Source organism: Cervus elaphus, chromosome 5 (assembly GCF_910594005.1).
Source record: "Cervus elaphus chromosome 5, mCerEla1.1, whole genome shotgun sequence".
Lineage (NCBI taxonomy): Eukaryota > Metazoa > Chordata > Mammalia > Artiodactyla > Cervidae > Cervus > Cervus elaphus.
In genome coordinates this window covers 108,440,261-108,462,445 of record NC_057819.1, presented here as the reverse complement: position 1 = coordinate 108,462,445, position 22,185 = coordinate 108,440,261, and the positions used below count along the sequence as shown (strand labels likewise).

At 47.4% G+C, this 22,185-nt stretch overlaps 2 protein-coding genes across 9 annotated transcripts in view; both read left to right on the top strand.

Annotated features, from left to right (window-relative positions):
- Nucleotides 1–1,274, top strand: part of ACSF2 (acyl-CoA synthetase family member 2) — a 32,997-nt gene extending 31,723 nt beyond the window's left edge. For both annotated transcript variants that reach the window (XM_043904185.1, XM_043904187.1), the window contains 4 exons: nucleotides 333–474; nucleotides 555–665; nucleotides 799–867; nucleotides 1,128–1,274. In XM_043904185.1, the coding sequence (XP_043760120.1) occupies nucleotides 333–474; nucleotides 555–665; nucleotides 799–867; nucleotides 1,128–1,178 (373 nt within the window). In that variant the 3' untranslated portion in view covers nucleotides 1,179–1,274. The remainder of the gene's footprint in view (nucleotides 1–332; nucleotides 475–554; nucleotides 666–798; nucleotides 868–1,127) is intronic.
- A 128-nt stretch (nucleotides 1,275–1,402) lies between these two features.
- RSAD1 (radical S-adenosyl methionine domain containing 1) lies at nucleotides 1,403–11,906 on the top strand. 7 transcript variants are annotated; one of them, XM_043904191.1, is made up of 10 exons: nucleotides 1,403–3,068; nucleotides 3,459–3,592; nucleotides 3,698–3,902; nucleotides 6,332–6,697; nucleotides 6,884–6,947; nucleotides 7,354–7,501; nucleotides 7,712–7,766; nucleotides 8,625–8,684; nucleotides 8,910–9,070; nucleotides 11,462–11,906. In XM_043904191.1, exons 1-9 carry the CDS (start codon nucleotides 2,934–2,936, stop codon nucleotides 9,054–9,056), a joined length of 1,314 nt encoding a protein of 437 aa, XP_043760126.1. In that variant the 5' UTR covers nucleotides 1,403–2,933; the 3' UTR covers nucleotides 9,057–9,070; nucleotides 11,462–11,906. The 7 variants fall into 7 exon arrangements, 5 of the variants coding, with proteins under 5 accessions (XP_043760126.1, XP_043760125.1, XP_043760124.1 ...); XM_043904190.1 differs by having other exon boundaries at nucleotides 8,625–8,728; XM_043904189.1 differs by having other exon boundaries at nucleotides 8,625–8,795.
- The last annotated feature ends 10,279 nt before the right edge of the window (nucleotides 11,907–22,185 follow it).

Genomic DNA, 22,185 nt, shown 5'->3' with positions numbered 1-22,185 from the left:
TTTTCTTTTTGGTAATCAGAGGAGGCTTCTCTCAAGTGGAAATGTTTGAGCTGAAACCTGAATGGTAAGAAGCCAGCCCCAAAAGGTGTATGTATAGATATGTTTAGAGAGAGAGAGAAAATATGCTATAGGTATGAGTTTACTCGGTTTGGTCTGCCTCCTACATGAGATAGTTCCTCCTGATCCAGGTAATGTCTTGTTCGTGCCATATGCCCCAGAGTCTAGAGTAGTGTAAGACATACAGTAGGTGTTTCCTAAGTGTTTGGGAGTGAGTGAGTGAAGCCAGCCAGATGAGGCAGAGGTCAGGGTTAGCTCCTGGGCTTTCCTTACAGAGACATTGCCACGATGGATGAGCAGGGCTTCTGCAAGATTGTGGGCCGCTCTAAGGATATGATCATCCGTGGCGGCGAGAATATCTACCCCGCCGAGCTCGAGGACTTCTTTCACACACACCCACAGGTTCAGGAAGTGCAGGTGAGGCACCCAGCTCAGGCAGAGCCCAAGAGCAGGGGACACAGATGGGGATGTCTGATATCTGTCTCTGACTCTGGAAGGTGGTGGGAGTGAAGGATGACCGAATGGGGGAGGAAATCTGTGCCTGCATTCGGCTCAAGGAAGGGGAGAAGACCACGGCAGAGGAGATCAAGGCTTTCTGCAAGGGGAAGGTGGGAGCCTCAATTCACCCCAAGCATCACCACATTGCTCAGTTCTCTAATACCCTCTACCTGCCAACCTGTCAGCCCACTGCCCACTGTGACCCTGCCCGGCCTCATGCTTTAATCCCCCTCTGGCCTGCAGATCTCCCACTTCAAGATTCCCCGGTACATCGTTTTTGTCACCAATTACCCCCTCACCGTCTCAGGAAAGGTACGTAAAGAGACCAGGGAGGGGCAGGGAAGTTGGAGCCCAGGTGCAGAAGGTCGGGTGGCCCTGCCTGAGCCTCCCTGAGTGATGAGCCAGAGTCTGCTGAGAGGCTGGCACTTGGGTCACACGTTTGTCAGCTCATGCTGGTTTGCCCTGAACTTTCCTGGCTTTAGCCTGAGAAACTCCTCAGTCCCAGGCAAACCAGCAGGGCTTGGACACCCTAGCTAGCCTGCCTAATTCTCACTTCTTTCACGTTCCTCTAGATCCAGAAATTCAAACTTCGGGAGCAGATGGAGCAACATCTAAACCTGTGAATAGAGGAAGGGAGAAGATCCTTCCTCCCTGCCCTTCTCCCCCATGCCCCATGTCTGCTTTGTGATCTGGCATAAAGAGCTTCTCTGTTTACTCTGGCTGGTCTCTTGCTGCTATGCTGTCTGCAGCTGCTACAGGATGGAGAAGGGAAGAGACCAAAGCACTTTAAACCTCCTATTCCTTGTCAACGACGATGCTATTATCTACTTCATTTATTCCTCGCTCGATCCCTTTGAGATATCAACACAATTAGGGTGTTATCTAACACAATTAGATATCAACACACATTTCTTTTTCACATTGTTGCCAGATTAGTGCAGCAAGAAGTAGTTTTTTAAAATAGCTTTATTGAGTTATAATTCACATACTACCCAATTCACCCATTTAAAGTGTTACTTTCAATGGTTTTTAGTATATTCACAGATGTGTGCACTGATCAACAAAGTCAACATAAAAAATGTTCATCACCTCTTAAAAATAAACTCTATACCCTTTAACTATCATACTACATCCCTCTACTCCCCCATCCCTCCCAACCAAACCAATTTTGATCTTTTTTCTTAATCAATGAAACCAGGGCTTCCTTGATGGGCAGTTAAAGCAGGATAAAGCAAGCTGTAGCTTGATCCAAGAAATAAAAAACAGCTAAGCATATCGATTTCTAGTTCGGAGACAGAAGGAAAAGTTCCTTCTGCTTGCAAGCCTTATCTCCCAGTGTTTGCCCCCAGCAGCAGCAGCCTCATCTTTACTTTTTAGAAAACGAACATAAATTTAGGGTGTTCTGAGTGCCAGTCACTATATACATACAGACACATCCATACCCTGTTGTATCCATATCCAGATACATCCAACATTTCCTGTTGAAATCTTCCCAAGAACACAGTCAAGCAGGCATTAGCCCCATTTCACAAAGGATGAAACTGAAAACTCAGGAAGTTCAGTGTCTTGCCCAAATTTACACGGCTGGAATTAGAACCCAGCTGCCTGATTCCAAAGCCCGTGATCTTTCCACTTCCTGGGGCAGTTCTTTGGGATTGCCCAGCCCTTCTTAACCCTATCTGTCCCACATGCACCATCTGACTCTCCTCACAGCAGATGCCTGGGGGTTGGCCCGACCCAGGTGACAGACTGCGCTCCTGACCAAGCAGGGATTTTCTGCTCCTGCAGCATTCAGTCCAAGTGCCCTCTCCTCCCCCACTGAGTCCACAGCCCTTGTAACCGACCAACGTCACAGCACGGAGCACACTGGCCTGGTATCCAGGAGGTGCTGAATTAAATCGGTTGCCTGTTGTCGCTTGTTGGTTTACCTCTCCCCTGTCTCCTGTACCTGTACTTCGCCCTAATCTTATGCATCTGGATGTCCTCAGCGCCCAAACTCTGAACCAGGCACATAAAACGTGAAGAAACCTACTGAACGAACTAACAGGTCCTGGATCGATCCAGGAACTCGCTCGCGATGGGGTGCCAAAAAGTGGGGCGCTCCCCCACTACACCTCCAGCCGCCAGAGAAAGGACGGCCGGGCGGCTGCAGTGAGGGCATCGGTGCCCAGCAGGTGGCGCTACGCCCCCGAGCCCTTAGCGCGGTGCTCCGTCAAAGGGCGAGACCACGCAGCCCTGGTCCTTCCGCCCGGGCGGCCGCTCCCCCCGTTCCCACCCCCACCTCGCCCGGCTCTGCGCGCGTCGTAAGACCTACCCTGGGCTTGTCTCGGGCTCGCGTCCTGCCCTGCGCAACGGGCCGCTCAGCCATAGCGGGCGCCATGGCCCTCCCGCGGGCCCAGGCCCGCGGCTGGGTGAAGGCCGCCAAGCTGGCCCGGAGGCGCCGCCCCGCGGAGAACACGGGAGGACCCCAGAGTCCTGCGCCCGGGAGCCAGCGCGCCGCACTTTACGTCCACGTGAGTGGGGAGGGGAGGCGGAATCGCGGGAGCGGAGGACCGCGAGCCGCCGTGGCGCTTGTCACGCCGCGGGCCCACCTGCCGTCCTTCACCGGCCCGAGGCGAGGTCTGGGACCTGTTCCCTGGCAGGGAAAGGTCTTGGTCCGGAGAACTGAAGTCTCTGGGGCTCGCAATCTCGTTGACCTTGACAAGTGATTTCCCTTCTGAACCGCAGTTTTGTCCCATTGAAGTGGGCTTACTCATCCCCTTGGAGAGTTGTGTGGCTTAGATGCGGTAGCCACTGTTGATGGACCTCGGAATCAGGATGGGGGTGTGTGCGACTGAACCCTGGAAGTGGCCGGGGCAGCCCAGGGTCACCTCTCATCCGGTTCCCATGCCTCCTGCTCCCAGTGGCCCTACTGCGAGAAGCGCTGTAGTTACTGCAACTTCAACAAGTACATCCCCCGTGGTGTGGACGAGGCTGCTCTGAGGCGCTGTCTGGTGACCGAGGCTCAGACGCTGCTGCGACTCAGCGGAGTGCGACGGTGGGTACTGGGGGCAGGGTCTTGGGAATTATGTAGGGCAGCAGAACAGGTTGCAGGCATCCTGGAGGGCTCCCCCACATTTTCATCTCCATTCTCTTTCCCTAGAGTGGAGTCTGTGTTCTTCGGTGGGGGTACCCCCAGTCTGGCCAGCCCCCAGACTGTGGCAGCTGTCCTGGAGGCAGTGGCCCAGGCAGCTCACCTGCCTGCAGACTCTGAAGTCACACTGGAGGCCAACCCCACTTCGGCCTCAGGCTCCAGGCTGGCAGCATTTGGGGCAGCAGGAGTCAACAGGTTGTCCATTGGCCTCCAGGTAACCCATCTCACCCATCTTATCCTGGGGCATCCAGGATGTCTCTCATCCAGTCATATTCATTCATAGGGCAAATATTTATGGAGCGCCTTCTGTGTACGAAGGCCCTGTAGGCACTGAAAAGTGTGTGGTGACACCTACTTGTCTGTTTCTATGCTAGACTACAAGCCCTAATAGGCAGGGATCATGCATGCCTTTTTGTTCATCACAGTATTACAAGCAGCCACTACAGTTCTTAGCACACAGTAGATGCTTGAAAGATTTACTACCTGACTGGAGACACAGGAGGAGGCAGACAGGTGGTCAGATCATTGCAGCATGATAAAGTCTGCTTGTGAATGGGGTCTCTACAAAAGGCTTTCAAGAGTATAGCCTGAAGGGCATGTCAGTCTGACAAAATCATGGAAACCTTCCTGGAGAAGGTGATGTTTGGATAAGGAAGAGGAGTCTATCAGAGAAGAGGGTGTTGCGGGGGAAAGACAGGATTTGGAAAAGCTTGCCTGTTTGGGGGGGACCTTTGAGCCATTCCTTGTGACTGGAGAGGCTGGGGACAAAGTTGCAGGCTGGGGCCCAGAAGTCTTCAGCACCACACTAGGAAACCTGAGGTTTTGCCTAGTGGTGACAAGGGAGTCACTGAAGGGTTTTAAGTCGGAGAGAAACGTGTTCCTCTCAGGTTGGCCCTTGGTATTTCTATAGCCAGTATCCCCACCCCCACTCCACACACACCCATTTCAAGTATGTGTACCACTTACCAAAGAATCTGGGGTCAGGGCTTTGTCAACATGGGAAATATTGAAAGGGACACACCATTTCTTGAGATATTCTGTCCTCCAAATACTTACATATCTTGAATCTAATTGTGAGGAAACATCAGGACACCTAAGAGACTTTGTATACGTATGGATAAGAACAGATAACATGACATCGATCTACCCTCTTAACAACTCTTTAATGTACAGTACAGTATTGCTGACTATAAACACAATGATGTACAAGAGATCTCTAGGACTAATTAAGAGATTTTGGGGTGTTTTTTTTGGCCACAATGTGTGGTTTGTGGAATCTTAGTTTTCTGACCAGGGATTTTGAACCTGGGCCCCTGTCAGTGAAAATGCTGAGTGCTAACCATCGGACTTGCCAGGGAATTCCCTAAGAGGCAGTTTTAAAAACAACTGACCTATAAAAAAATGTCAGTATCATAAATGACAAAGGCAGGATGAGGATCTCAACTAAAGGAGACTAAAGAGACAGTGACAGCTGCATGCAATGTGTGACCCCTGATTGAATACTGAATTGGGGTGGGAAGAGGAAATTACTACAACAGACATTTAGGGACAATTGGCCAACTTTGAATGAGACTGTGTATTAGATAATGGGATTGTGTCCATGTTACATTTCCTGAACTATGTAATTAGATTACAGTTGTGTAAGGGAATGTCCTTATTCTTAAGAAATGTTTTTTTACATTTAGATAACCATATTACAAGTGCCTACTAGCCTGTGGGCAGTGGCTACCATATTCTACTAAAATGTTCTGTATCTTCACTGACCAATATAGTTGCCACTGACCTCATGCTAGGTAACACTTAGAATGTGAGTATTTAAATTTAATTAACTTCTAAAATTTAAACAACTACATGTGGTTAGTATGTACTATATTGGACAGTGCAGTTACAGAATATTTTCATCATCTCAGATGGTTCTTTTAGACAGCATGGTCTATAACTTACTCTCAAAAAATTCAACATAATAATAACGTATGTGTATATTTAGAGAGGGGGCTTCCGAGGTGGTGCTAGTGGTAGAGAACTCGCCTGCCAATGCAGCAGATGTAAGAGACACGACTTTGATCCTTGGGTCAGGAAGATCCCCTGGAGGAGGGTATGGCAGCCCACTCCAGTATTCTCGCCTGGGGAATCCGATGGACAGAGGAGCCTGACTGGCTACGGTCCATAGTGTTGGAAAGACTCAGACACAATTGAAGTGACTTAGCACATATTTAGAGAGAAACAAAGCAAAAGTGGCAAAAATGTTAATTGCAACTTTTCTATAGGTTTGAAAATTTCAAAATAAAAAGTAAAATCAAAAAAAGATTGTTGGCTTTGGAGTCAGACAGTCCTAATTTCCAGGTCTGACTTCACCATTGTTTGACCTTGGGCAAGCTACTTAATGAACTACAGTTTTGTCATCTGTAAAATGGAGCTAGTGTTGGAGGGTTCTCGGGATAAATTAGGTATTGCATAAGAATGCTTTGCACGTGGTAACCCTTTAGTGAATGGTACCCCTGCTACTGGCTTGACCATCCACCTTCCAGCTCCCTGCCATGTCCTATGTTTCCCCCTGGATCTGTGTCTGCAGTAAGTCCAGTCAAGTGTTTCTGTCTCCCTCTGAGCCGGCCTGCGTGCTTATACTCCACCCTCTCTCTCCAGTCTCTAGATGACACGGAGCTCCAGCTGCTGGGGAGGACACACTCGGCCAGTGATGCTCTGCAGACCCTGGCGGAGGCCCAGCGCCTCTTCCCAGGGCGTGTTTCTGTGGACCTGATGCTGGGGCTGCCGGCACAGCGGGTGGGGCCGTGGCTCAGGCGGCTGCAGGACCTGCTGCGCTGCTGTGATGACCACGTGTCCCTCTACCAGCTGTCCCTGGAGCGGGGCACCGCACTCTTTACCCAGGTGCAGCAGGGTGCCCTTCCTGCCCCGGACCCCGAGCTAGCCGCTGAGATGTACCAGGAGGGACGGGCAGTCCTGCGGGAGGCTGGCTTTCGCCAGTATGAGGTCTCCAACTTTGCCCGGAATGTAAGTCCTAAAGCTGAAGGTGGGGCCTGGGCAGGCTAAGGCATGACAGGGCAGCTGTGGCCCTTTGGGGAGAAGGGTGCTTCCAAAACCTGAGGTGGTGGGACGTTGTAACCAGGTGCCTCTTACCTGAACAGGGATCGGCCCACCTACTTCTCTCTGCATTGACTGTTCCCTCCCTCCCCACAGGGGGCGCTTAGTACCCACAATTGGACTTACTGGCAGTGTGGTCAGTACCTTGGCGTTGGGCCTGGTGAGTCCTATGAACCACAGATGGGATGACTCAGGAGAGCAATGTCATGGCTGTGTGCTCTTGGGCCACTTAACCTCTCCGACTCTCTGTTTCCTCATATGTAGAGTGTGGCAAAAAGTACTACCTACCTGGCAGAGCTCTTAAGTATGTGTTTTGAGGTGCTTGGGATAGTACCTGGCACTGTGGTTCTTGATCTTTAGCATGCATCAGAATTACCTGGACTGCTTGTTAAAACCCAACTGAACCCCAACCAAATTCTAGAATTTCTGGAATTGGACAGGGCCTGAGGATTTACATTTCTAGCATATGAAATGCTGTTGGTCCAGAGGCTGTGCTTTGAGAACCACTGACTTAGCATCTGGCAAGCACACAGTGTTAGCTGCTGTTAACCTGTTTATGTTGTCAGGGGCCCATGGGCGATTTATACCCCAGGGGGCCGGGGGCCACACCCGAGAGGCTCGGATCCAGACCCTAGAGCCCGACAACTGGATGAAGGAGGTGATGCTGTTTGGTCACGGCACCCGGAGGCGCATCCCCCTGAGTGAGCTGGAGCTGTGAGCGCTTGAGGGCTCTTCACCTAGGCTCCCCCTGTACCCCAAGAACCACCCACCTACACATCTTTGTTTCCTGCCTTGCCCTTCCCCCAGCCTGTCCCATGCTGTGTGACCCTCATAAATCCCCCATACACACATCCCAACTAGAGTTTGAACGATGGGAGAAGTATAAGTCCTCCTCTCCAAGACCCCCTATTGGTTTTCTTTCAGGCTGGAGGAAGTTTTGGCCATGGGGCTACGCACAGATGTGGGCATCACTCACCAGGTAAGAGGTCTGTCTGACCTGGTAAGAGTCACTGTGTCTCACTCTCTCGTCTATACATACACACACCCCCTCCCATTCCTCTGGCACCGGCAGCTAGCGGTAGGGCCTTGGTCTAGCTGAGACCTGATGGGCAGGAGCACTGGGCAGCAAGGCGATGGTGAGAGCCCTCGACCAGGGCTACAGAGACCTGGGCTCTAGTCCCCATCTACTGCAACCTTCTCAGCCATCTGACGGAATAGGCTAGATTAAGAATTTTCAGATGTTTTTAAAGCAGAGCTAAAAGCTCAGATAGTAAGTGCAATAAAGATCAGTGAAGCCCAGAACTGCTCTAGATGAAATCAGAGCCATAGAACCTGGACTTGTTGTTGAGTTGCTAAGTCATGTCTGACTCTTTACAACCCCCAAGGACTGTAGCATGCCAGGCTCCTCTGTCCTCCACTATCTCCTGGAGTTTGCTCAAATTCATGTCCATTGAGTTGGTGATGCTATCTAACCATCTCATCCTCTGCCACCCCCTTCATCTTTTGCCTTCAACCTTTTCCAGCATCAGGGTCTTTTCCAGTGAGAGCCCCAACTTGGGGTGGCCATACTCTGACCAGAACAGGGAGGGGAATAAGCAAAGGAAGACCTGGCTTGGCTGGGAGCCGGATTTGGCTTGGACATGGAGTAGGAGTGAAGGTGCCCACCTCCCTGCTGACCCATTGACCTGGTCTTGGTGTACATGATAGTCAGTTTCTAAGATCTCTGTGCTGGACTGGAGGCATCCCTAACTACACCCCCAGGCAGGTGGCCTAGAATAGGCCCTGCCAACTCCCCACCTTGTGGTTCCCGCACCTCTGCCCCTTCTTCTTTTCCCAGCACTGGCAGCAGTTTGAGCCCCAACTGACCCTGTGGGACCTGTTTGGAGCCAGCAAAGAGGTGAAAGGGCTACAGGAGCAGGGCCTGTTGCTGCTGGATCACAGGTGTGTTGTGGGGCAGTGGTTAGGGGTCCCAGGGAATCCTGCCTACACATCTACAGACCAGAGAGAGGTGAGAAAGATTGACAAGGAAGGGCCTCTGGTGCCAGAGCCTTGGCATTGGCAGAGGGTGAGGACTGAGACTAGTAAGAGGGGGCAGTCCCAGCCAGGCCTCTTGTTGTTCCAGGGGTCTTCGGTGTTCCTGGGAGGGGCTGGCTGTGCTGGACTCTCTGTTGCTGTCCCTTCTGTCTCGGCTCCAAGAGGCCTGGCAGCAGAAAACCCCCTCTTCCGTGCCCAGAGGATAGCCACCAGAGGAGAGCCACATGTTCTGTAGCCAGGACTCTGCAGGTAGGCTTTAGGGGCTGGGATGACTGCAGACCTCGTCACTGGCAGGTGCTGTCCTGGTTCTGATCACTGCCCAGCCCTGGCATCCCCAGGGGAATGGTTACAGTGAGGTGGACGGGAGGACTTTTCTGGCCTGGGGACTGGCGTCAAGTGCACCTACCACTGCCAGAGAAGCATTACTCCAAAGAAGGAGTAATGGTTTCTGTGGGTGCCTCTCATCAGTAGACTGAAAACAAATCCTGGTTGACAGAAGATTCTGAGACTGAGAGATAGAGCTCTCAGGCTTCCTGCCTCAACAGGACAGGACAGGACATGTGTCCACAGCAGCTTGCTGGACTCTGAGAACAGTGGGAAAGAACAGGGCAAGACTTGCCTCATCTCTGGGCAGCCAGGATATGCGTGGGTGTCAGGAGCCTCAGATCTTCCAGAGTGCCCCCCAGTCTTCTCCCTCCCCTCTTCAGCCTTTCCCTTGAAAGAGTGAAGATGGAGGGAACTAAGAGGGAAAGGGGAGGGGAGAATTCAGGGAATATCAGAGCCTGGTAATTCTCCCCTGGCCTTTTACCTGCAGAAATGGTCACCTGGTTTTATTTAAATAACCTCATAAGACTATCTGGAGCCTGTCTTAACTGTGATCCTCTCCTTTGTCTGGGCTTCAGTGGAGTGTGGGATCCTGATTTGGGGGCTTGAGGATCAGTCTAGGGCTGAGATTCCTTCCTGAACCTCATCATTTGGCTGTGATCTTAGCTTTCATCGATTATCCTTGCCTAAACCAGTGGTTAGGTTGGAAGTTGTAAAATGTAAATTTCTGACTCTATCTTTCCATCTACAGCCATTAACTGGTGTGCGTCCATAAAAAAAAGCTTCCCCCCCCCCCAAAAAAAAAACCTTTCCCTTTCTTTTTTTAAGGGCAGATACTCTTAACCTAGTAATTCTGTGCAGTGTGGGGGAGGCTAGTGGAGAGGGAGATATTTCCTGTGAAGAGGCAAATAACTTATCATGTCAAAGGGTTCCCTGTTGCCAAAGGTAATTTAGTACCCTTGCAAATCAGGGCAGGCAAAGCTCAGCCTCTAGCTGGGTGACTAAGGGTGGGGTTTCCCCACCCCTCAGAGGTGAGCACATGCATTTCCCTTGTGCCTAGTGGGTGTGAGTATCAGTCTTTATTTTTGACCTGTGGTAAACACAGTAAGTGTTACCACCTCTTCTTTATTCATGAAATATTCAGCAAGCACTAACTCTGTGCCAGCACTGAACAGAGAGGAGTAAGGCCTATTCCAGCCCTCAAGGCACTCACCACCATGTTGACAGACATGTAAAGACAGAAACTCCAGGGCTATCAGTGAATGTGTATAGAGGGGCTGGGGAAGCCTGCAGCGCCTTTGGTTCTGAGGGACTGACAGCAGAAAAGGAGAAATGCCTTTTTCCTGCTACCTCCTCTGACCCCAGCATAGCTTGCGCGGTGACCTGTGTGTTCTGCCTTGGAGCCTCTTCTCGAGCCTTCATGATATTCAAGACGTGCAGGTGTGCCATCAGATAACCTGGGCCCACTCAGGTTTCTCCCTGCTGCCAGGGCCCGTGCCACCTGAGATGCCTGGGCCCTCCCTGCTGGGGCCCCTTGCGAGGTCTGTGCAGAGGGGCTGGATGGGAGTCCAGTGGGGATGGCACAGATCACCTTCTGTGATTCAGCCTCCCCCCTTCACCAGGTGAATCAGAGTCTCCAGAAGGTGGAGCCCAGGAATCTAGTTTTTAATCGTGGCTCTAGTAGTCAGGCCAGGTTGAGAAACACCATCCTGTCCTGCCTTCCATTCTGAGAGATGGGGATCCGGAGAAACAAGGGAAATGAGGCTAATTCCAGACATGGCCAAGTGGAGTGAGGTCTTTCCCTCTGCGTCCAGGCCTTCTCGGGATCATTCATCAGAGGGGTTCTCCTCCTGCATGTGGAGGCTTCTGTTGTCAGTTTTCACCTGTCTTGTTGAAAGGCATATGGATACAAATAAGAAGGGTGAACAAACTACTCTGATGAGGAGGTGATGAGAGGAGTTAAGAGAAATGTGGTGTGTGTGAGAGTGTGGTTACAGCTTGAAGGACCAAACCTTCCCCACCTGGAGTGCTGCCAGTTTTAGGGCTGCCAATGGAGCCACCCCAACCCTCACCCTCACCCCATTCCCACCCACACCCTCATTGACGACCAAGTAAAGTAAGCCGGACAGCTATTTTGATGTGCATTTTACATATGGGGACAGTGATAAGCAGTAAGGTAACAGACCTGGCATAACACTTCTGGATATTTAGAACTTTCTGTCACATTGTTGTTTTATTCTTACCATGGATCAGGTTGATTGACCTGTCTCTTAAATTAGCCAAAATCCTGACCCCTCTCTCGCCCCTCTGCCTCAGGCTTGAAGCTGCCACCTCTGCCTTGGTGCTTGGTCTCAATTTCTGTTTTTTCCCTCCTGGACAAACCACATGTTCCCTCTTCAAGAGACCATCCACTTCCTGGAAAGGAATTGCATTCTGCAAAGAAAGGACTTTAAGTAATAGGATTGCTGTAAACTGAATGTGTTCCTCCCAGAATCCATATGTGGAAACTTCATCCCTGGAGGCATGGTCTTCAGGGGCGGTGCTTTGGGAGGTAATTAGGTCATGAGGATAGAGCCCTCATGAAAGGGATTAATGTGCTTATGAAAGAGAGCTCCCTGGCCTCTTCCACCGTGTGATGGCATGGAAGGAAGACAGATGGCTATGTACCAGGAATCGAGCCCTCACCAAATCTCCTGGCACCTTGATCTTGGACCTCCCAGCCTTCAGAACTGTGAGAAATAAACGTTTGTTGTTTAAGCCACCCAAGTTATGGTATTTTTGTTTTAGCGGCCTGAATGTGTTAAGACAAGGATGAAATAACTTATGTGGTAACTTGTTTTATTGTTCAAAATGTTTACCAGTATATATTCCTGCTCTGTTGAACCTGGGAAGGGCCAGGAGACTTGCCCAACACAGATTGTAAAAGCCAGTGAGTGGTGGTCCACCATCTCCTCCTTCTGTTGTAGGAAGGGGGACCCCTTCCAGGGCCCGAAACTGGGCTCTCATCTAACACTCAGAAATGAATTGTCCGAGGAGAGACATATGCTGACAAAGCAAGAGGTTTTATTGGGAAAGGGCGCAGTGGCTCGAAGTCTTGGGGTTTGTGGTGATAGGATTAGTTTCCGGGTTGTCTTTAGCCAGTCATTCTGACTCAGAGTCCTTCCTGGTAGTGCACGCCTTGTTCAGCCAAGATGGATGCTAGTGAGGAGGATTCTGGGAGGTGGTCAGACATGTGGTGTCTCTTTTTGACCTTTCCTGAACTCTTGCAGTTGGTGGTGGCTTATTAGTTCCGTGGTCCTTACCAGGACCTCCTGTCATAAAACAACTCATGCAAATGGTTACTATGATGCCTGGCCAGGGTGGGCGGTTTCAGTCAGTGTGCTTCCCCTAACACTTCCACCACAGAGACCTGCAGTGTTAAAACAGAGTCCCTTGCATTCACCTGGGTCCTAGAGTGGAGAAGATGTTGGGCAGAGGAGTGGCCAGCCACAGCAAATAGGAGCAGGAGGGGGTGGTAACACTCACTGTTACAAACCAGTAGCCTCAGGGTTGCTTATTACAGTTGGACGATACTGCTCAATCCCATTTGTAATCCCACCATTCAGAAGTTAACTACTTTTAGATCTTGGTGTGTATCTTAGCAGAAATTCTTATATGCAAATGAACATCTTTAGATAAAGTCTTACGAAAAGGGGATAATATGCATCTTGCTTTCGTTGCCTTCTTATTCTCCCTCAGATGTGGTGGGCATTTTGTCACGTCAAATTCATATCTACATCCTAATTTTTTAGTGTAGCTTCATAGTGTACCACTGCATGGTTATCCCAAAATTTAGTTTACCAATTCCTTTTTGGTAAAGCAGAAGGTTTACTTTTTTATTTTTATAAACTTTGTAATGAATGTATTGTGTAAATATTTTTATACACTGGCTCAATCGTTTCCTTACATTTAGGCTAAATCCCAAGGGGTGTGATTCCAAGGAGATTTGCATCCTTCATTTGAATACACAGTGCCAAACCGCACTCCAGGAGGCCTGGCAGTTCATGCCCTTGCCAGCTCACTGGTCATCAATAGCAAGCATGATCAGTTTTTCCAGAGGATTCCAGTCTGGAGAGCACTATTAATTCTCACTTTAGTATCAGCTAAGGTACTGTCTCCCTAACTCAGGCAACTGTTTTGTTCCACCTGATCACTTAGAGGGGAGGCCACCTCTGGGGCCATCCAGGTAGATTACCTGGCTGAAACTGTGCCCATGTGTTCAGATTGCTACTGAACTCCTCATCCAGACCCCACTTCTGGGAGAATCATCTCCATCCTCTCTTCTTCTTCCTGCTTTCCTTTATTTTCCCTGAGGGGATTTTTGAAGCCAATTTTTTAATTTTTTTTTTTCTTGGCCCATGCCTCATGGCATGTGGACTCTTAGTTCCCTGACTAGGGATTGAACCTGCACCCCTGTATTGGAAGCGCAGGGTCTTAACCACTGGACTGCCAGGGAAGTCCCAAAGCCAATTTTAAAAATTATACAAAGAACGTTATAGAAACATTAGTCAGAATTTTAAGTGAAAAAAAAATGTCTACAATCAGTGGTCCTGACAGACTCAACTGTGTTTGTGTTCTCTTCCCGTCCTCATTCAAATGCATGCAAGACTTTTGCCTAGTTGTGCTCCTGACACAGACCTCATTTTGCATTCTGCTCTTTTTTCTTCTCAGTCTGTCATGAGCATTTTTCCATACTGTTACATGGCCATCATCTTACTCATTTTAATTGTTGCACAGTGTTCCAGTAAGTAAATAATTGTAGTAAGTATTACCCTAATATGTCATTTAAGTGGTTCCCCATTTTTCTCTATTACAAATCATATTGTAGTACATGGTTTTATGGATATAGCTTCTTCCTGCATTTGAATTATTTCCTCAGATCAATTCCCAAGAGTGATTGGGTCAAAGGGTATGGATGCTTTAATGATTCTTGGTATGAGTTGTTATATTGTTTTCCAAGGGATTTTTCTTTTTTTAGAAATTTTTCTGCTCAAAAAATAACAACGATTTTTTTCAACCATATAGAAGAAAGCAAAACTTCTACTATCTAGGAATTACCACTACAACATTTGGCCAACCATCCCTCCAGACATCTCTTGATATACATATCTATGTAGAAATAAAAATAATTTTTCACAAAAGGGATCCTGCTCATGTGCCAGCTTTGCAACCTGTTTCTTTTCCTCAACAATATGTCCTAGGTTTTTCTGGTTGGTTCTGCCATAATGTGATAGCATAATGTAGTACAGTAATAGCTGTAAGCCAGGCATCGTGCAAGAATTTTATCTGCATTAATTCCCTTAAGCACCACAACAGCCCAGTGAGATAAATTTTATTATCATGCCCACTTTACAGATGAGCAGACAGGCTCAGACAAATTGACTGCCCCAGGTCACATCACTAGAAGGAGATAGGCAAGCTGAGTTTACTGAGGCTCCAAAACAGATACTTATATACATAGTACATGAATATATTCTAAATGTAAAACGGTAATAATAATAAATGTAAGCCTACCATAGTATAGTCACCTTACGCTTCTACAGAGATTTGATACATGTATCAGATAAGTTTAGGTTCAACTGTACATGACAGAAAATCAGAATAACATAAGCTTAAGCTTGTCTTCTTCTTCCACATGGAAGACGTCTGGACAAAGCATTTCAGGGCTAGCCTAGTGGGCCCATGGTTGTTGGTCACAAAGAACACAGGCTTCTAACTCTATGCACTGTATCCTCATTTCATAGCATCCATCCCTAAGGTCTCCACATGGTCTAATGTGGTCCCTGGAGCTCCAGCCATCATGTCCGCATTCCAGGTAGTAAGCATGTTACTGCTGCCTCACCATCCCCCATAATAGAAGGGCTTGGTTAATTAAAAAGAAAGGAAGGGTGGTGGTAAAAATAGATATTAAGAGGCAATCAGAAAACAACTCTTCCCAAATCCTATTCTGTTTACATATGTATATACATATATACAAATACAGTTTAAAGAATAGTCTAATGTATCATATTGGTACCTTGTTTCAATTTACATTTTAAAGTTTTCCAGCCAGATCAAATGTTCTCCATTCAGTATTTGTTTTTAAAGAAATATTTTGGCTATACTAGGTCTTAGTTGTGGCATGTGACGAGGGATCAAACTTGAGGCCCCTGCATTTGGAGTGCAGAGTCTTAGTCACTGGGCCACCAGAGAAGTCCCTCCATTTAACATTTGTTTACTAACTATTGTGTTCTGTGCACATTTAAGCTCTTTGCTTATTTCTATTTAGCCAGGTGCTTATTTAGCCTTGATGATTTCCTGATCAAGTTGAATGAAATATTTACATAGATAAATAATTACAAGTATATTAACTCTTTGTCATATTTGTTGCAAGTATTACTTACAGCATGTTGTCTTTTTTATCTTTCATAGATTTTACTTTTTGGAAAGTGAGTTTTCTAGAAATTTCAAATATTTCTATATCGAGTCTATCTTCTGCCCTGTGACTTTTTCTGTCAGTTCCAAGCTCCAGAGATATGGTCAACTTTCAAGTTGGCTTTCTCCTCCCAGGAGAGCCATCTAATGTTGAGGGTGTGTCTTCTGGGACCAAATCTCCACTGTGCCGCTTCTTACCTGTAAGACTTCTCTCAAGTGAGATTGGTTTTCTTGACTGTTTAATGAAGGGATTGGACCAGCAAGAATTCCTGATTCCTGACAAGACAGAAGGAATACCTGTCATTTCTTTGTGATGCTGAAGCTTGTCAGTAGGTACCCCTGGGTTTCTGGAAAATCCCCCTGGCCCAGTGTAGAACTTGCTACCTTTCAGGTGGATGTGGGCCACAGGGCAAACCGACAGCCTCCAGGCAGTGTGACCAAGCAGAAGGGAGGTCCCTCATTAGGTGACTCCTCAGAGCAGTGCTCCTTGCCTCCCCCAGCAGGTCGGTCAGGAATGGCCCCATTCCTCAGGTGGCTACCTATGCAGGCAGGGCTGCCCCTACTTGCCTCCCAGACTCTGACACCTGGGAGACACTTCCACGAGAACATCCCTTTCCTTTGCCCCTACCTCTGGATTAGGTCTCTCCTGGTGCCCATTGCTCACCCCTCCGAGACCTTGGGTCTCCTTACCTTCATTCCTGCTGTCCCTGACTCAGCATGGGACTTCCCCCTGCCCTTGAACCTGACCAGCTTACACAGGCCTCACTTTCTTGGCTGACCTTTCTTACTTAGATTAGGACCAAAGTGAGGGGCCAGATCCCCTGTCTGAGGCCTTGGCAGCCCTGATGGAGGGCAAGGTGGGAAGGGCCTGGGCTCACAGAGGCTGCTTCACAGCACTGGGGAAGCTGCCGTGGACATGCCCCCGCCTGAGGACCCCTCCCCTTGCACTTACCCTTCAGATTAATTCATGAACAATAAAAGATGAACTGTGAAAACTGTCAGCCTGGCTAGCCTAATCTTGAACAAGTCTGATGGTCCAAGAATTTAAGGATCCTCTTCCTCAAACGGAGATGAAGCAGAGGAGTGGTGAGGTTTTCCCGCTTGGGGACCTGGAGCATGAATGCGTGTGTTCAGCTCTGCCGCCTGTTTGTTAGCTGCTTGATCTCAGGTAAAGTGCTTCCCTCTTCTGTAACCTAATTTCTTCATCTGTAAAATGGGAGTGCTAATGATACTCTCTACCTCACTTGGTTTTTGTAAACTTTCAAGAAGTTAGGAACACATAGCTGAAACAACCAAAGGAAAGATATAAATTGGATTTCATCAAAATTAAAAAATTTTGTGTGTCAAAGGACACGATCAAGAAAGTAAAAAGGGACTTCCCTGGTGGTCCAGTGGCTAAGGCTCTGAGCTCCCAAAGCAAGGAGCCTGGGTTTGATCCCTGGTCACAGAACTAGATCCCACATGCTACAACTAAGAGTTCGCATGCCACAACTGAAGATCCCACGTGTCACAATCAAGACCAAAGATCCTGTGTGACTCAACTAAGACTTGATAAACATAAATTTTTAAAAGAAAGTGAAAAGAAAACCTACAGAATGGGAGAAAATATCTGCAAATCATATATCTGAAAAGGGTCTAATATCCAGAATATATCAAGAAGTCCTACAACTCAACAACCAAAAGACAACCCAAGAAAGTGGACAGAGGAGACTTTCCTGGTTGTCCGGTGGTTACGAGTCTACCTTCCAATGCAGGGGACACAGGATCGATCCCTGGTCAGGGAACTAAGATTCCCACGTGTCAGGGGCAACTGACCCCTCTGAGCAACTAGAGAAAGCCTACATGCTGCAATAAAGAAACAGCATAGCCTACCCACCCCCAAAATGGGCAAAGGATGTAAATAGACATTTATCCAAAGGAGATATACAAATGGACAATAAGCACTTTAAAAACTGCTCAATGTTATCAGCAATTAAGGATATACAAATCAAAACCATAACGAGATACCACTTCACATTCACTAAAGTAGTTAAAATTTTAGGAAAGGAAAATGTTGGCAAGCACATGGAAAAACTAGAACCCTCACACACTGCTGGTGGGAATGCAAAATCGTGCAGCTGCTGTGAAAAACAGTCTGGCAGTTACTCAAAAAGTTAAATATAGAGTTACTATGTGACCCAACAATTCCACTTCTAGGTATATGTCCCAGAGAGTTGAAAACATATGTCCACACAAAAACATATACACAAATAAATGTTCATAACAATGTTATTCACAATAGCCACAAAATGGAAATAACTCAAATGCTCATCAGCCGATAAATGGATCAATAAAGCTTGGTATGTAACTACAGTGAAATGTTATGCACCAATGAAAAGAGATGAAATACTGACACGTGCTATGTGGACTTAACCTTAAAAATATGCTGTGTGAAAGAAGCCAGACACAAAAGGCCACATATTGTATGATTTCCTGTATGTAAAATGTCCTTAATAGGCAAATCCATAGAGACAGAAAATAGATGAGTGTTTCCTGGGGGCTGAAGGCAGGGGAGTGGATGGATACAGGTTTCTTTTTGGTTTGGTGGAAACGTTCTGGAACTAAATCATGATGATGGTGGCACAGTCTTGTGGATATAGTAAAAACCACTGACTTGTACACTTTAAATGGTGAATTTTATGTAAAATCTAATGTGAATTATAGCTCAATCTTAAAAAACAAGTCAATACACATAAAGGATTATACTTAGAAAGCTTAGAAGACTTCGATAACATGGGAGGGCTGAGCAAACTTGGTAACCACAGACGCTTTCATTGAATGAGAAGGAACATTGAAAAAAAGCCGGAGAATCAGATTTAAACAGTGTTCAGATGAGTTTGTCTATATTAACTTCCTATTGCTGCTATTCAGTCACTAAATCATGTCTGACTCTTTGCAGCCCCATGAACAGCAGCCCAGCTTCCCTGTCTCCCAGAGCTTTCTTAAATTCATGTCCACTGAGCTGGTGATGCCACCCAACCATCTCATCCTCTGATGCCCCCTTTTCCTCCTGCCCTCAATCTTTCCCAGCATCAGGGTCTTTTCCAGTGAGTCAGCTCTTTGCATCAGGTGGCCAAAATATTGGAGCTTTAGTTTCAGCATCAGTCCTTCTAATGAATATTCAGGGTTGATTTCCTTTATGATTGACTGGTTTATCTCCTTGCAGTCCAAGGGACTCTCAAGAGGCTTCTCCAACACCACAGTTCAAAAGCATCAATTCTTCTGCACTCAGCCTTCTTCATGGTCCAACTCTCACATCCATACATGACTACTGGAAAAAACATAGCTTTGACTAGATGAACCTTTGTCAGCAAAGTGATGTCTCTGCTTTTTAATACGCTGTCTAGGTTTTGTCATAGCTTTTCTTCCAAGGAGCAAGTGGCTTTTAATTTCATGACTGCAGTCACCATCTATAGTGATTTTGGAGCCCAAGAAAATAAAATCTGCCACTGCTTCCCCATCTATTTGCCATGAAGTGATGGGACCAGATGCCATGATCTTAGTTTTTTGAATGTCGAGTTTTAAGCCAGCTTTTTCACTGTCCTCTTTCATCTTCATCAAGAGTCTCTTTAGTTCCTCTTCACGTTCTGCCATTAGGGTGGTATCATCTGCATATCTGAGGTTGTTGATATTTGTCTTAGCAATCTTGATTCCAGCTTGTGCTTCAAACAGTCCAGCATTTTGCATGACGTACTCTGCATAGAAGTTAAATAACCAGGGTGACAATATATGACCTTGACATCAATTTGGAACCAGTCTGTTGTCCCATGTCCAGTTTCGTTGCTTCTTGATCCGCATACAGGTCTTTGAGGAGGCAGGTAAGGTGGTCTCACATTCCCATCTCTTGAAAAATTTTCCAGAGTTTATTGTGATTCACACAGTCAAAGGCTTTAGCGTAGTCAATGAAGCAGAAATTCCCTTGCTTTCTCTATGATCCAACAGATGTTAGCAAGTTGATCTCTGGCTCCTCTGCCTTCTCTAATTCCAGCTTGTGTACATCTGGAAGTTCTCAGTTCACATACAGTTGAAGTTTAGCTTGAAGGATTTTGAGCATTACCTTGCTAGCATGTGAAATGGATCACAATTGTACACTAGTTTGAACATTCTTTGGCATTGCCCTTCTTTGGGATTGGAATGAAAACTGACCTTTTGTAGTCCTGTGGCTACTGCTGAGTTTTCCAAATTTGCTGACATATCGAGTGCAGCACTTTAACAGCATCATCTTTTAGGATTTGAAATAGCTCAGCTGGAATTCCATCACCTGCACTAGCTTTGTTTATAGTGATGCGTCCCAAGACCCACTTGACTTCACAGTCCAGGATGTCTGGCTCTAGATGAGTGACCACACTATCATGGTTATCCAGTTCACTAAGACCTTTTTTGTAGTTTTTCTGTGTGTTCTTGCCACCTCTTCTTAATCTCTTCTGCTTCTGTTAGGTCCTTGTCTTTCTGTCCTTTATTGTGCCCATTTTTGCATGAAATATTCCCTTCGTATCTCCAATTTTCTGAAGAGATATCTAGTCTGTCCCATTCTATTGTTTTCCTCTGTTAATGCAAATTGATTATCTTATCGTTCTGGAGGTCAAAAGTATGAAATGGCTAAAATTAGATGTGAGCAGAGCTGTGTTCCTCTGAGGGCTCTAGGACAGAATCTGTTCTTTGCCTTTTCCAGCTCCAAAAGATGGTGGCCTTCCTTGGCTTGTGGCCACGTCACTCTGACCTCTCCTTTCATCTTCACATCTCCTTCTCTGACTCTGACCCTCCTTCCTGCCTCTTACAAGGACACTTGTGATTCCATTGGGCCTATCTGGATAATTCTTGAAAATCTCCCCCCATCTCAAAATCCTTACTCACATCTGCAAAGTCCTTTTTGTCTTGTAAGATAACAAATTCACAGCTTCCAGCAAAGTTTTGTGGACATCTTTGGGAAGCCATTATCCTGCTTACCACACTAAGAGAGAAATTATCTAGTGGATTTGAGTGTTCTGCGCCTTAACTTGAATCCCTTTCATCAGTACCATTTTCAGGGTACTTACACACTTGTTTTTTCTCTTGCATTGATCCTGGGAAGTCGATGAAGGCATTATTGAGCCCCTTCTGTTAGACAGTACATGAGACTCAGAGGGGAGGCACAGTGCCTTGGTCACACAGTTAGAAAGGAACTCGGGACTGTTAATTCAGCATTCTCCCACATCATCTGCCGCCACCCCAGTTCTAGGCCACGTGCCACTGGAATGGTGTCCTCACTGATGGAATGGGGGCAATTCCACAACTACCCCCACAATCTAGAGGTAGAAGGTCCCAAGGTGAGTCAGTTCCCTGGGCCCAGATCCTGCCCTCAGCAAGCAGCCTTCTCCTGATTAGACAAGGAGAAAGGAGGGGAAGTCAGACAGAGAACCTTCCTTTTGGGAGAGAGCGTTGGTCCAGAGCCCAGAACTTGATATCCATCCATCTTGGACACGCCCTCAACAGAAGTCCGGGCAGATGGGCCCAGGGTTTTTGCGCTGGGATCTCCACACCAGGAGGGCACTCTGCTTCTCAGGCACGTTGTGCTGCAAACCTCCCAGGGACGTGTCGTTGTGGTTTACAGTTTTGCCTTTGAGAGTTCTGCCCTAGAGAAGCCAGGTTCTCTTCCAGCCCCACAGGTATTGGAAGGCAGCTACCATGAACCCACTGATGTTTCCCCAGGCTTCCCCTACCCCTATCTTCTGTTGACATACCAGACACCACTTCAGGAACTAGGATACATCCCTGAATCTGTGAGGTGAAGCTGCTGCTCCCTTGGACCTCATACTTTAGTGGAAGCAGAGACCATACAGAAGTTGAGATAAGGATTCTAGGAGCAAAATGGGGTGAGACATTAGAGGATGAGACTGTGAGATCCATACTGTGAGGCTGGCACTGTCCCACCCTAAAGGGGAGAGGGACAGCCTAGGATGGAGCAATGTTGAGATGTAAACCCATGTTTTACTCTAAATTCCTGTTCTATGTGGCCTGCAAAACATTCGCCCTGTGTCCTTCCCCAGAAGGGAGGAAGAGCAGTTTGAGCCTGAAGGTGGTGCCCAGAGACTAAGCATCATTCCTGAGGTTGAAGTCAGTTCATTCTGGGAAGTGTCCAGCTATGGCCTAACTTCCGGGCCAAAGAGTATTTAATATTCCTGTTGCGTGTTATCTGAGCAAGTTTCTATTAAGTAGGGGAGTGGTGTGATGTGTCATTTAAGGGGTCAGCCAGACTTCAAGGAGAATGAGGCTGATATGGAAAGTGAGCCAGATGTGTGAAAAATGGCCAGATGTAAGGAGGAGGGCAATGCAGATGTTGGGCTTCCTGTGTGGCTCAGTGGTAAAGAATCTGCCTGCCAAGCAGGAGATGTGGGTTCGATCCCTGGGTTGGGAAGATCTCTCTTCAATCTTCTTGCCTGGGAAATCCCATGGACAGAGGAGTCTGGCGGGCTACAGCCCATGGGGTCGCAAAAAGTCAAACAGAACTTAGCAACTAAATAACAACAACAACAATGCAGATGATAAGGGAAAGTGCCAGGCATATATGA